The 12,640-nt window shown below is 39.8% G+C and overlaps 1 protein-coding gene across 1 annotated transcript; it reads right to left on the reverse strand.

The window, feature by feature from the left end:
* Positions 1 to 675: 675 nt before the first annotated feature.
* Positions 676 to 11,886, reverse strand: tm2d2 (TM2 domain containing 2). The gene is made up of 4 exons (XM_006797544.3): positions 11,527 to 11,886; positions 11,097 to 11,187; positions 10,889 to 11,004; positions 676 to 4,458 (listed from the first exon to the last, which is right to left on the reverse strand). Exons 1-4 carry the CDS (start codon positions 11,757 to 11,759, stop codon positions 4,245 to 4,247), a joined length of 654 nt encoding a protein of 217 aa, XP_006797607.1. The 5' UTR covers positions 11,760 to 11,886; the 3' UTR covers positions 676 to 4,244.
* Between the last annotated feature and the right edge of the window lie 754 nt (positions 11,887 to 12,640).

The following is a 12,640-nucleotide window of genomic DNA, read 5'->3' on the forward strand; positions in this document are numbered from 1 at the left end:
TATAAAGAGTAACTGAACAGCGCCCCTCGTGACCCTGAAAATAAGTGGAAGCGGATGGATGGATCAGGTATGTTTGGATAGAGATTTTTAAAAACTTATGTCTAATAATATGTGTAATATAAAAATCTGTACATACATAAGCATCACTGGCTGATGTAGATGAGAGGAGTTTTTATTATCTAAAATTTTAAATCTATGGCTATCCGGTTATTTCATAAGTAAAATAAATAAATAAAACCAAAGTCAGCAAAACTGATGAAGTGTTTTATGACCACCTGTCAAATACAGTAAAACAAGACTAAATAAGATCATACAAAATTATTTAAATGTTGGTACCTGTAGTCTGTTTGCTGAAACACTGTGCTAAACCACTGATAGAAAAAAATAGTACTATGTAGTTATATGTGTAATATTTTATAGTATTAATGCGCATTTCTAATGTTTGAAACCTAGCACCTCGAGGCGACTGTTGTTGTGTTTTGGCGCTATATAAATAAAATTGAATTGAAAAATTGAATTGAATTGTCTGAACCCATAGATAATATCAAAAATGTTTTTTTAATCATGCCAAATCTATAACCTCAGTCAAAATGCAAAGTACTGAGAGGAGGCAACACACTCTTTTACTGATATTCTACCCCAGCACTAACTAGACTCCAATGAATGTAAAGAACACCGTGTCCCAGATACTTTTTATTGGGTAATAAGGACTGTGAACAATGAAAACATGAGAAAGTTTGGATTTTTTTAACACCATCAGAAAAGGGAACATTGGACCTCCTATGCACACACCTGGTTTAAAGGCTTAAGAGTACAGAAAAGAAAAATACGTCTTATAGTAAACATTGGTCTCAACAATGTACACTACCAATAATATTCCCATGAATTCATCTTCTTTTTTTTTTTAAAACAGATGAAACATAAATTAGCAATGTGTGGATCAAAGTTAAATAACATTAACACCCAGCTCAGGTGATGCTTCCATCAGTTGGATCCATATCTTATACAATATCTATATCTGTACAAGCTGAAAAACTCAAGAAAATATATGTCTCAAAACATATTAATGTAGGGCAAGTGTACAGAGCTTTAAGGAGGACATCACACTAAAAGAGAGATTTTGTTACCTGAAAAAAACTGTGTGCAGATCTTTTTTCAAGTGGCATATAAACCGTCACTCTATGAATTAAGTGGAAAATTAAATTATGTAAAGCAGTGTTTTAATGCTTCACTCTACAAAGGATGTTTAGCCAGCTGAAAATATATTGCCTGTTGAAAGCACACTCCTGCTGCTGGATGAGTCGTCACATTGACGATGGTGTCTTCTTCAACTTTTTACGATGAGCGCTAAGAGGGTTTTCACATATCCTTAGGTAATGAAATGAGCTCTATCTATGGAACAGCACATAAACCCTGGGTCCTGGTAAAGATTAGAAATTTAACAAAGTGGGAGATGAAGATTTGAATATTTAATGTGAGACCTGAGCCTCACTCCTGAAAGTCAATGGAGATCAAAATTTGTTTTAGTTTAAGACATTCGGATGAGATGAGGTTTTGGAGGTAAATGCTTCCACACAGCACTTTTTTTCCCCTTCCAAAAGTAAGGAACCTTGAGTTAATTCAGAAGACGGCTACATCGAGATCTGAAATGTGACTAATAGGACTGCTGTGCATGTCCATGCCTGCTGTGCTGCTTGCTTGGAGCTCCGATGTTAATCAGTCCAAGTAAAGAAAGAACATATTAAAGAAAAAAAAAAACCTGCAATATATTAATACAGAATTCAGACAGCTCTGGTGGAAGAGGCAAGTGAAGGGTCAATTCTGGTCTGTCGAGTAATTTGACAGAGGGAAAAAGTGATAACTTGTGTATGATGTTGCCCTCAGGAGAAGAAACCTCCTAAGCGTTTTATGGAATGGAAGATTCTTGTTCAGTTTGTAAGTCACATAGGCAACAAAATGAACCGAGCCACAGAACTTGCAGATTTAGGATACATCAACACTGAAGTTTCAATTTTCTATTCCTGAGACATTTATAGCATATACAAGGTTTCCAGGATATGAGGACACATTGACACCACGTGGTCACCGATGCTGATGTGCTTTAACTTGTTTGTAAAGACCGATTTATGCTTTCTCTGTCTGAGGTCCAGTGTTGGGTAATGTTACTTCTAAAAGTAACTTGTTATATTGCATAATTACAGCATTAACAACTGAAAACTAATTACCTTTAGAATATTTCTGCATTCAAAAAAATAAACCTTTCTATTTGAATTTAGTCTGGGTAAACTAGTTATACATCTAGGAGTGTAATCTACTGTAACTCTGAATGTAGCTGATAGTGGCAGCTTGTGCTCGACCACATAACCAGAAACACACCTCATTTCCCTCAGGGTGACGGGTTATTGCAGGTGCTTCTTCAAAATGTGAACAGTAGTTCTCTAATGGCTCTGTGGTGTACTGGTTAACACCTTCACTTTACATGGAAGAGGAGCTACAAACACAGCCAGAGGGTCACAAGCTACTCCTAGTGCTGGTCCTCAGCTCTGATAAATCGGGTGTAAAATGTACTGCTTTGGGAATGGATAAGGGGCAGCTGAAAGTACCCAACTCTAATATGTGACTTTGCACTTTACAACACGATACACCCAACACTGCTGAAGGACTGATGTAGGCTTATATCTGTAGGCCATATAAAAGATGGATGAGCAAACATGAGGGGGCAAAGGCTGCGGGTCCATATGTACTCCTGGTCCTGTAACAGTGTATGGAAAAATACCTAGGTGAGGGCCGAGGGTCAAACACTTTCCTGATGAGTTTATGTTATCAGTCACTCATTTTGGGTCATATTTAGTCCTAAGTTTGAGAAAGCAGGATTATCTGAGATATGCTCATTGATTAACAACAAGCTGGCAGCCAATAAGTGTGTGATTTGTCCGATCCACACCGCACACCCGGCTTTAAAACACCAAGATGAAGATGGCCAAAAAGCCTCATCTCGAGGCTTCAAAATGGGTGGCATGATTGACTGTGTCAATTTTTTATACAGGCTATGCTTGAACCAAAAATACCATAACTGATAGTTCTACTTTGTCCTCCTGACAGCAACAAAGAAAGGAGCCTGGTTCATTGTCTTTACTGGATGACATAAACAAGTCCAGAAACTTAAACTGTAGACGCCCGCATAAACAAGGAAAGCGGCCCAAACATCCAATGAAAGACATCAAAAAAGAAATACTCATGAATCAAAAACGAACTGAATTGTCCTCAGAATTAGAGTTCATGCTGTCTGCACCGTGAAAAACAAACACACTGTTGCTGTAAGTTCTGGATTTCCACAAAACTGTGAGCATGTTTGAGTACATTAAATGAAAGTATAACACGCCTAAAACACAAACTCCCATAAAATCCTCCATTTGGTAGTTTTGTTTTCACACCTCCACCAGAATTGTCCTTTCCTCATGAAATCTCAGTCTGCACCAGCTTTAACAACACTTTTGAGCCAAACGGGCAGCAGAAACTGTTACCCAGGCCCGGACAGATGTGGTGTTGAGGCAACCTTTGGATCACGGGGCCGCCGTTTGCTTCCAAATGAACTCTGGTGGCAGCCTGTGCTGTGAAAGCAAACTGATTTCTATCAAGCCTATCTACTGAGCATCAATGCTAAAGAAAGCTGCAAGTCTAAACCCTTTGATATAACATGTTGTGCTTGTGTCCTAATCCATGTGAATCTGTATGCTTGATTAGAAAGTGGGTGTAACAAACCAGCTACACTGGAAATATACTCATCTTTCTCTCCATTGTGGGTACTGACATTCAGGATGCAGGATGACATTCAACAAAATAAAATAAAAAAACAGAAGCCCATTCCAGCAGACCAGAACTAAACGGCAACAATGAATCATATTGTTCCACTCATATCGGACAAAATGAACTGAACTACAAGCATGAAAGTGACCTTTTTTGAGAAATCAGGAAACTGGAAAAACCACCATCACTGTAGCTGTGGTAAAAGCCTTGAGTTTTATGCATTCTCCAAGAACTTAATTTATTTTAATGATAGCAAATTATTCCTCCTTTTTCACTGGAGCTCCTGGGAACCCCATAGGAGCCCTCAGGAGGTCCCCAATTCCACTTCTAGTAAGCCAACTCAGGCAGAGGCCACGTCCTGGGAGTCCTCCTTATTAGGCTGATAAATATCAGACAGCAAAGTGGCCGGAGTCCTTAGTTGCAGTTTGCTGTCGCTCTCAGTAGTATGTGCACCAGTTACTGTAATCGCTGGGCATCAGTCCACCGGTGATAAGCAGAATTAGGTCCACAAACCACCAGATTCCCAGGCCTCCCAGTGTGAGCAGCTTCCCAACCGCAGTCCCTGTGTGGCCCAGGCAGAAACGATCAACCCCGAAACAGCCCAAGAAGAAGGAATACAGCAGTGTGGTGATGAAGTAGTGTCCAGTGTATCTGTAAAACACATGGCAAGAATTTAGATGAGTTGCAAAATGTATTTCATTTACACACCTGGACCTCAGCCAGGTTCCAAAGTTGGAAAGAGTTTAAATCGGCATCAGTTGACTTTATTTCAGGTTGCAGCAAGTTACTGACATTTCACAGAGTCTGGTTACGACAATCTCATCATTTGTGGATGCCCCATATGGCTCAAGAAGGTAATAAACAAACACATAAACAGATATATATTTTAATCATAATGATGAAACAAGCCACAAGATTAAAAAGAAAAGGTGTAGACCACCTGCAGTTGTGATCTACAAGGAGCGGACAGAATAAAAGAAACACCTGCTCTGTATTGTATAATCGGTGGACGGAGGCACGGGGGAAACTGAGCATTTGAGCCTGGTTTATCCGAAGCCTGGGCGGCAGCACAGTCTTTGTACAGGTGCTGCTTTGATTGTGCCCGTTCACTGCAAATGTCTGATGTCTATGCAGTTACTATAGAGATTAGCCTGATGTGCTCGTGAATGCTGTGTGTGGTGTGAAGTTATGAGGGCAAAAAGAAGTTGTGATCCTATGGCTAAACATTGCCATCTAGTGGTGAGCCTATGCTTTGTCACTGTGGAAAAGTACCCTTCCTCGGTCTTTAAAGCACAAATGTTCCTCTATAAAAGATCCATGAGAGCAACTTGAGTTTGACTTTATGAAAACCTTCCTGTGGAGAAAATTACTGAAGAGGCAAGGTGGATCATATTCATTTTGAAAATAATGTATACATCAAGAAGGGACCATATCTGGGTGAGATTGTGGAATTCTGACTAATAAGGTAATGAATATGTGCAGGATCCACAAACTACACAACATACAGAGAAGTACAGCTGCTAATAGACTAGTACACCAATTTCACTGACCAAAACCACAGCACAAACATCTACCACAGAGCAGACCATGTTATTTGTCAAACACTACCACAACAACCAGCTGGTCTGTGCAAAGTCAGGCAGAGTGCACATGAGGAAATAAATAACTACACATATGTATCGATACATATGTGTAGTATCGGTCAGGCTCTGAAGTCTTTGGCTATCGACTCAATTTTGGAGTCAGCCTCAAGTGGCCATTAGAAGAAAATGCCCTTTTTGGTCCTTGTGTACTGGCTTCATTTTTCAGGTCCATAGGTTACTGCTTGGTTTCAGCGGCAGCAAGATGATGACAAACACACACCAATAAATAAATACATATATGCATACATACATTTTTAAAAAGTTCATTAATAGCCCGAGAAACACAACAAAGGTCTCAAGACACTGTTTAATTCTGTGTAAACAACTGTTATTCCAGGCACAGAGTGAGTCATCCTCTAGTCGAAAGGTCAGGGGTTTGATTCACGGCTTGAATTCCAGTCTGAATGTCAATACATTCTTGGACAGGATACTGAACTCCAAATTGCCCCGATGTATCCGTGGTGGTGTGTGATGTTCTGTAGGAACGTCTTTGTGAATGTAGCCTGTAGTGTAAGACTGCGTAATTCAATTTCTAGAACAATAATTTTAAATTAGTCAGAATGTTATCTAAAACAAACGTCAGATTTCAAAGCTTCACAGTTAGAAGATCTCTAAAGTGGCAAAGAACGATATAAATATATGCTTTTCATGCCACACTATCAAGATATTGGCGCTAAGGGTCAGGTTGTTCACTGAGAGATAACTTAGAGCTGTAGATAATAAATATTACATTACACCTTCAAAATACGATTTTGGTTAGAGCTGGTTAGAACTAACTGTTATTTATCAACTTTGAATCTGTCATTTATTTTTAGATGCCGCAAGTTTAATCATGATCATAAATAACCCAAAGAGTTCATAATGTGTAAAAGAAAAACATTCTCTTATGGGAGGCTGAACGAAATAGCTGTGGTAGTTTCTGAAAAAAATCTGACTTCAAATTAGGTGCCAATTCACTTCCTGTCAGTCAGCTGATTAATTAGATGTTTCATCTCTGATTTGGACATATGAAGGTGTGTGAATAGCATGTTAATCATTCCTTAGAGTCTGACAGGAAAAGATCATGCCTGATCAGTGGCTTGAAGTCTAATTTAAATAACAATTTGAGGCTCCAGTCCTGGCTTCAACACCACCGCACAGCTGCTAAGAAATCATAATCTTCTGATAATGTTAATCCTAGCTAGGTACTGAGGTCATGCCATTGTGTGTCAATTTCCTTCTGTCTGTCAGAAACTAAAGGCCAGCCAGACCTTATCATCCAGATAGCAGAAATGAAGTCAATTGATTTTTTGCAACGCTACAACCTTTCAGGTGCTGCAAACACCTTCAAGTCTTACATTTTCAAATGGAGCCTCTTAGTCATACAAAAACATCAGTCTAGCACAACCATCATCCCTGGCTCTGGCTTCTCTCATAGCCCCTTTCCATTAGTACTTACTCAGATTGGCTGAACTTGTTTTCCATTTCACTAGAGTACCACCTAATGTGCGCAGGGTCGTTATAGCAACACGGCCGAATATCCCATTATGTCGGTATGAGTTTTTGTCAGATTTTGGGACAATGGTGTTGTTTTTTGTGCAGCCAATTCCCTTGTGGCCGGGTTTCAAAAAGGGCGGTTTTGATTTTTGTGAGGGAGACACTCTCATGACTCGAGTGATGCCACTGACTAGCCAATCTGTGGTATACAGTAAGTTGACATTTTTGGATCTCTTGGAGCCCCAGCAGAGTTCAAATCAAATCAAATCAAAATGTATTTATATAGCACATTTAAAAACAACAATGTCAATCAAAGTGCTTCACAAATTAATAGCAAGTAAAATAATTTACCAACAGTGAGACAACAGCAACACAAGACAAACATAGAAAAAAAAAAAAGTACTGCAAAAATATGTTACTTTTCTGAAAAGTAATGCAGTACATTACTTATTAATTACTCACTAAAGAAAACAATTTATTACACTACTCGTTACATTACTTTCATGATACTCTGAAACATGACCTCCAATGCATTGGGACTAGAACCACCTGAGAAGCTTCACTGTGATCGCCACTGTACAAAGACATACGTGTAGAAGTGGAGGCTACAATGATATAAGCCTGACTGCTCATCACTGTCTGTGGGAGATCAGCTGGTACGGGGTCAAGAACCAAAGTTGTGTTAGCAGCATAATGATGTTATTTCTGTCCTGGATGCAGTTTGCACTTTACCACAGGGCTGTTGTCCATTAAGGTTTCCAGTTTCAAATGGCTCACTGCAAAGATCATTTTAACCTCATCTGTTATGATGAGGTTAAAATAACAGTATATAAACAGTGACAATTGAGCACACAGTGTTTTCTTGGTTATGTGAAGAGTGTTGTATTTTTTTTGTCCCACTTAGGTGCCAAGGAAATTAGTCAGCAGGAACATCTACGCTTCTGACACAGATTCTGTCTTAATCTGTCCGCTTGTTTATTTTCCACATAAACCTTTCACAATAAAGCTCAAGATCCTGTTGCAAAATAAACTGAATCATGTGAAAGAGTATGCAGAGTATTTAGTAGCAAAAAAGGGCCGCCAGGTGCTAAAAGATAAACCTTAGACTCAAACATTAGAACAGGCTTTTCCCTGCAGAACGCTGTGTAATAAATACTCACGAAGAAAACAGCGGCTGTTACAACTTATGTCTAAAAATGCATCGTTTCATGCATCGATTAAAACACTCGACTCCAGGTACATGACGCCCAGCTGGAAACACTTCACGCAAGTCGAGCTGCCAGAGATTCACAGAATTTAAAGAAAATGTTAAATTTTTGTGATTTATATCGTTATCGGGACGATAGATGTCTTATATTGGGATATGTGATTTTGGTCATATTGCACAGCTCTAGGTGTAAATATCCAAAACTATGACCATATGTGAGAACTCTACAGTAGAGTAAAACTAGAAAAAAAATCTACAGATAAGGGAAACTCAGGAGCAGCCATTTATATATTTAAATACATGCTACCCATGTATGGACTACAGACTACTGCACAACACCCTGGCAATCACGTGCTGAAACTGGTCACAAACAAGGTGATGCAACGAAAACAACCTTGTGATTGCTTTGGTCGCTACTAGATTTCCACTAAAACCCATAGTTTACATCAAAGACACTGACTTGTAAGGAGGGGCAAGTCAGGAAAGGCATCCAGCGTACAAATCTAGGCCAAACATGCAGATCAACAAGAATGACATTCATATACTGGATCGCCCTGGGTTAAAAATGACTCCCTCGCGTGCTGCTGCCCAACAGGGTTCCAGTGCAATGTACTTCTGACTAGGGCTGGGTGATATGGCTTAAAATCCATATCACGGTATAATTTGAAGCATGTGCGGTAACGATATATATCGCGATATATTCTTTTCTTCTGTACAAGAAGAAAAGAATATATTTTCTTTTCTTCTGTACAACGTATTTTACACACTTAAAATCCTTTCATTTTCTCAAAAATCAACAGTGTGCCTTATGTAGGAATTCTGGTTGTGCTTACTGATTGAACCAATTTTATGCAGCACACGGCGCGCAGAAATCTGTCAAAAAATGTTCTAGTACAACTTTGGTAAGCTAAACATGATATGCCATGTTCTGACTGAGAGATTTCTGAAAAAATTAAAACGTACAGCTCTGCTATCACTTCCAACATAAATGAAGAGAGAAAACTAAACAGCAGTGATGTTTGTAGGATTACTGAAGTTGGACTAGCTGGTGTATAATGATGTCCTACGTGATTGCTAGCAAAACAGCTACATTAGCATAACATTAGCACAGTGAAGCTGAAGGATGAATGCTAACATTTTTCCATTCGATAAAAGTTAACGTAGGGTTTCTGGTGGTTAGGGACAAATGCAATTGCATGACAGGATGCTATAAACGGACCAAACTTCAGTCAGAAGGACAACTGAGATAATCCATTCACAATACGAGGTTAGTCATTAACATACTGCAACAACATGAGGATAGAGCAGCTGCGAGAGAATTTAGCATTAATGAATCAATGGTACGGAAGTAGAGGAAGCAAAGTTTTTGGCTTTCCCCATATTCCAAAAGTGCGTTGTCTCTTTGCTACTACTGTCGCCCAGCATAATTTGCAAATGATATTGTTTGCAGCCGCTCCAATGCTTTCGACCAAAACAGGTGCCGCTTGGTGACACCATCAACATGTGCTATTGTGGTAGAGCGGTATAGTCAAAATCTCTACCGCTGGCCAAATTTATATTGTTTCTACCGTATACCGTTTATACCGCCCACCCCTACTCCTGACCTAACAACACCGTCAGACAAAACACCCAAACACAAGCAACAAATTCATAGAATCATCTCAACAGGACAAGGCTCAGCTGTACATCTGCATCTAAAGGATAAAGGTCACTCTTTCCAGAATGCCAATGTTCGCATTTTGGACAGAGAAGACAGATGGTTTGAGAGAAGTAAAGGAGCCTCATATAGAAACTATGAGCCACCTACAGTGCAGTCTTAAGATCCCTTTCCTGGCATTTTGACCCCACTCACAACTTGCATCAGGTGACCTTAATAGCTCACATGATGGTGGGGTGTGGCAATGTCTCACAGAGGTTTGACTCATTGGACCTGGAGACAAAAATGACTAATATCCTTTTAAATACTTTGGCTCATTTGACAACTCACATGCTCAACAGTAGGTCAATAGTAGTCAACAACCCTTCAGAGACCACCTCCAAAGGGGTGCAACCATACTAGGAGTTAAGTAGCTGGCCCGCTCAGCTTGTTATTTTAGATCTGAAGAAGCCTGTTGGATGACTTCATAAACCTGAAGTGCAGCGGCCTTCGTTTTTCAAGTTCTCAAGACTACCATTACCTGGATAACTAAAAACCTGGACAGACATTCTTTTCAACATACATACTGTAAATCAAAGCCCAAGTGATTCCTGTGTTCTGGTGTAATGGAAATACTGAGCAAAGCAGCTGATTCATGTTTACATTCACTGAACAATTATCTGTTTGTTCTGTAGCTCAGGTGGTAGAGCAGGTCATCTACTGATCGGAAGGTTGGTGGTTCGATTCCTGGCTTCCCCTAGTCTGCATGCCAAATATCCTTGGGCAAGATATTAACCCCAAATTGCTCTCCGATGCATCCATCGGAGTATGAATGTGTGTGAATGTTACTTAGAAAGCACTTAGATCAATGTGCTTGTGCGAATGGGTGTGAATGGGTGAATGCACAAGTTGTGTAAAGCGCTTTGAGTGCTCAGAAGAGTAGAAAAGCGCTATATAAGAACCAGTCCATTTACCATTTACATATTTTGGATGCATATGGACACAGAGGCAATGTTTGAACATTTGAATATGATGCAGATCCACTCTAAAATGAACCCAGAGAACTTAAGATGGTTTTATATGAGGTAACAGCTGTTTATCCAGTGTGGCATCTCTTACTTGATGCAGGGTACATTCTCTCTGAGGAACTCTCTGGGTCCGGCACATTCTATATCATCGAGTGCAGTGCAGAAAACCCGTGTGTGGTTCACCTCTTTTTGGGTCTGGCCACCCCACTAGATAGAGATAAAAGGCGCAAAGTCAGACATGTTCTCGATTACTCAACACTAACTAACAGTATAATGTCCTAAACACCAACAATACCTACCCCGATGCAACCAACATGTTCCATCTCCTGATAGGCAGTGTAGTTGCCCGCGTGATCCACAGGGTCTTGACAGTAGATGAATTCCTCCGGTCTTCACCACACATTGAATTTAGAAAGAAAGCAAAAGACACAGAGGTATAGTTTTTTAAAAAAAAAACAACTACGGTGTGTAGTCAAGCCAAACTGAGATGTGTAAAGACTGCCCGAGTTTTGATGATATTATATTGGAATTTATCAACAAATGTTTTTTTTAACCAAAAATAAGTTTGGGAGGGGAAATGCGGTGCTTCCAGTTCAGTGTTACTGGTGCGTAGGTAGGCATGAATTGGCAGATTTATAAACGTAGTTCTGTGTCAGTTTAGAGTTAGCATTGCCCAATGCTAACATGCTAATAGCTACTTCCAGTTAACAGCATCTCTGAGTTACTTACAGATAACTGCAGAGGACAACAGGTGACGGAGGTTTGTACTCGAGATCCGTATAGTTTGCACTGTCGGGCGGTTCGCTGGAGGGGAGCAAAGTAGAAACCGGACCGGGAGAAGAAGCAGGAGTCTCCGTTGTCGTCGAATTTTGCGAGTGGATTCCTTCCAAACATTGTAACAATATGGCCGTTAATAGCAGCAGGAACTGTCCGCACATCAGAATATAGCTGACCGAAATCATTGTCACCTCCAAATACTACTAAGCTATTCCTCAAAGCTGCTCATGGTAACATTTGGCTAGCCACATTCAGCTAAAGATGTTTGTTTGGATCTCGATGGCCGCCTCGTGTGAATGGCGTCATCAATGAGCGTCGCGACATGAAAGTCGTTTCCGTTGGGCCACTTTTTTTTTCTTTTTAATCAAATTGGCTTAACACAGTGGAGGCTCTGTCGTGGTTTGGGTCTCTATTTCAGCCTGAGGTATAGGGACCATGTCAAAATTGATGGAACACAGAAGGGATCCCAAACACACTGCAGATGCAGTAAAAACATACATGGATAGAGAGAGCAGGCTCATCATGACAGATCCAAGTCAAAATTTTCATTTGGTGTGCCTCCTCAACTCGTATCTATAAACAAGCTGCAGCTGTGTTTTTAAGTACAAAAAAAAATGTATTGGTTTGTTTTGCTGTGACGCTTGAATGGCTCTACATTGTTTGTTTGTTGTTTTTTTTGGTTTGTGAACTTGAATTGTTTTATGTGTGTATTGTATACGAGTATTGCATTATATATAGTTAAACAACTTTTACAACTTTACTACCTGGAATAACGTCAACTGAAGATTGGGGAAGCCAATGCAGAAGTCCCTTAAACGTGTATTCTATCTGAAGGCCACCAGATGGCCATAGATGTGATTGTGAAAAAAACTTCTGGTTCTGTTGAAGTCTAGTGGGAAGTGGCTCTGTCCTAACCTCTGTAAACACTTTCATGCTGGGTTTATCAGTTCAGTCCCTCACTTGAATAATTTTGAATAAAAAAATCAAGTCTATTTTGTAAATCTTGGTGATATAGTGTTTTAACATGGAGGACTATTTGTGCAGAAAGACCTGGGTGAACACTGTG

The sequence above is a fragment of the Neolamprologus brichardi genome, chromosome 12 (assembly GCF_056152115.1).
Source record: "Neolamprologus brichardi isolate AB-2024 chromosome 12, ASM5615211v1, whole genome shotgun sequence".
Classification (NCBI taxonomy): domain Eukaryota; kingdom Metazoa; phylum Chordata; class Actinopteri; order Cichliformes; family Cichlidae; genus Neolamprologus; species Neolamprologus brichardi.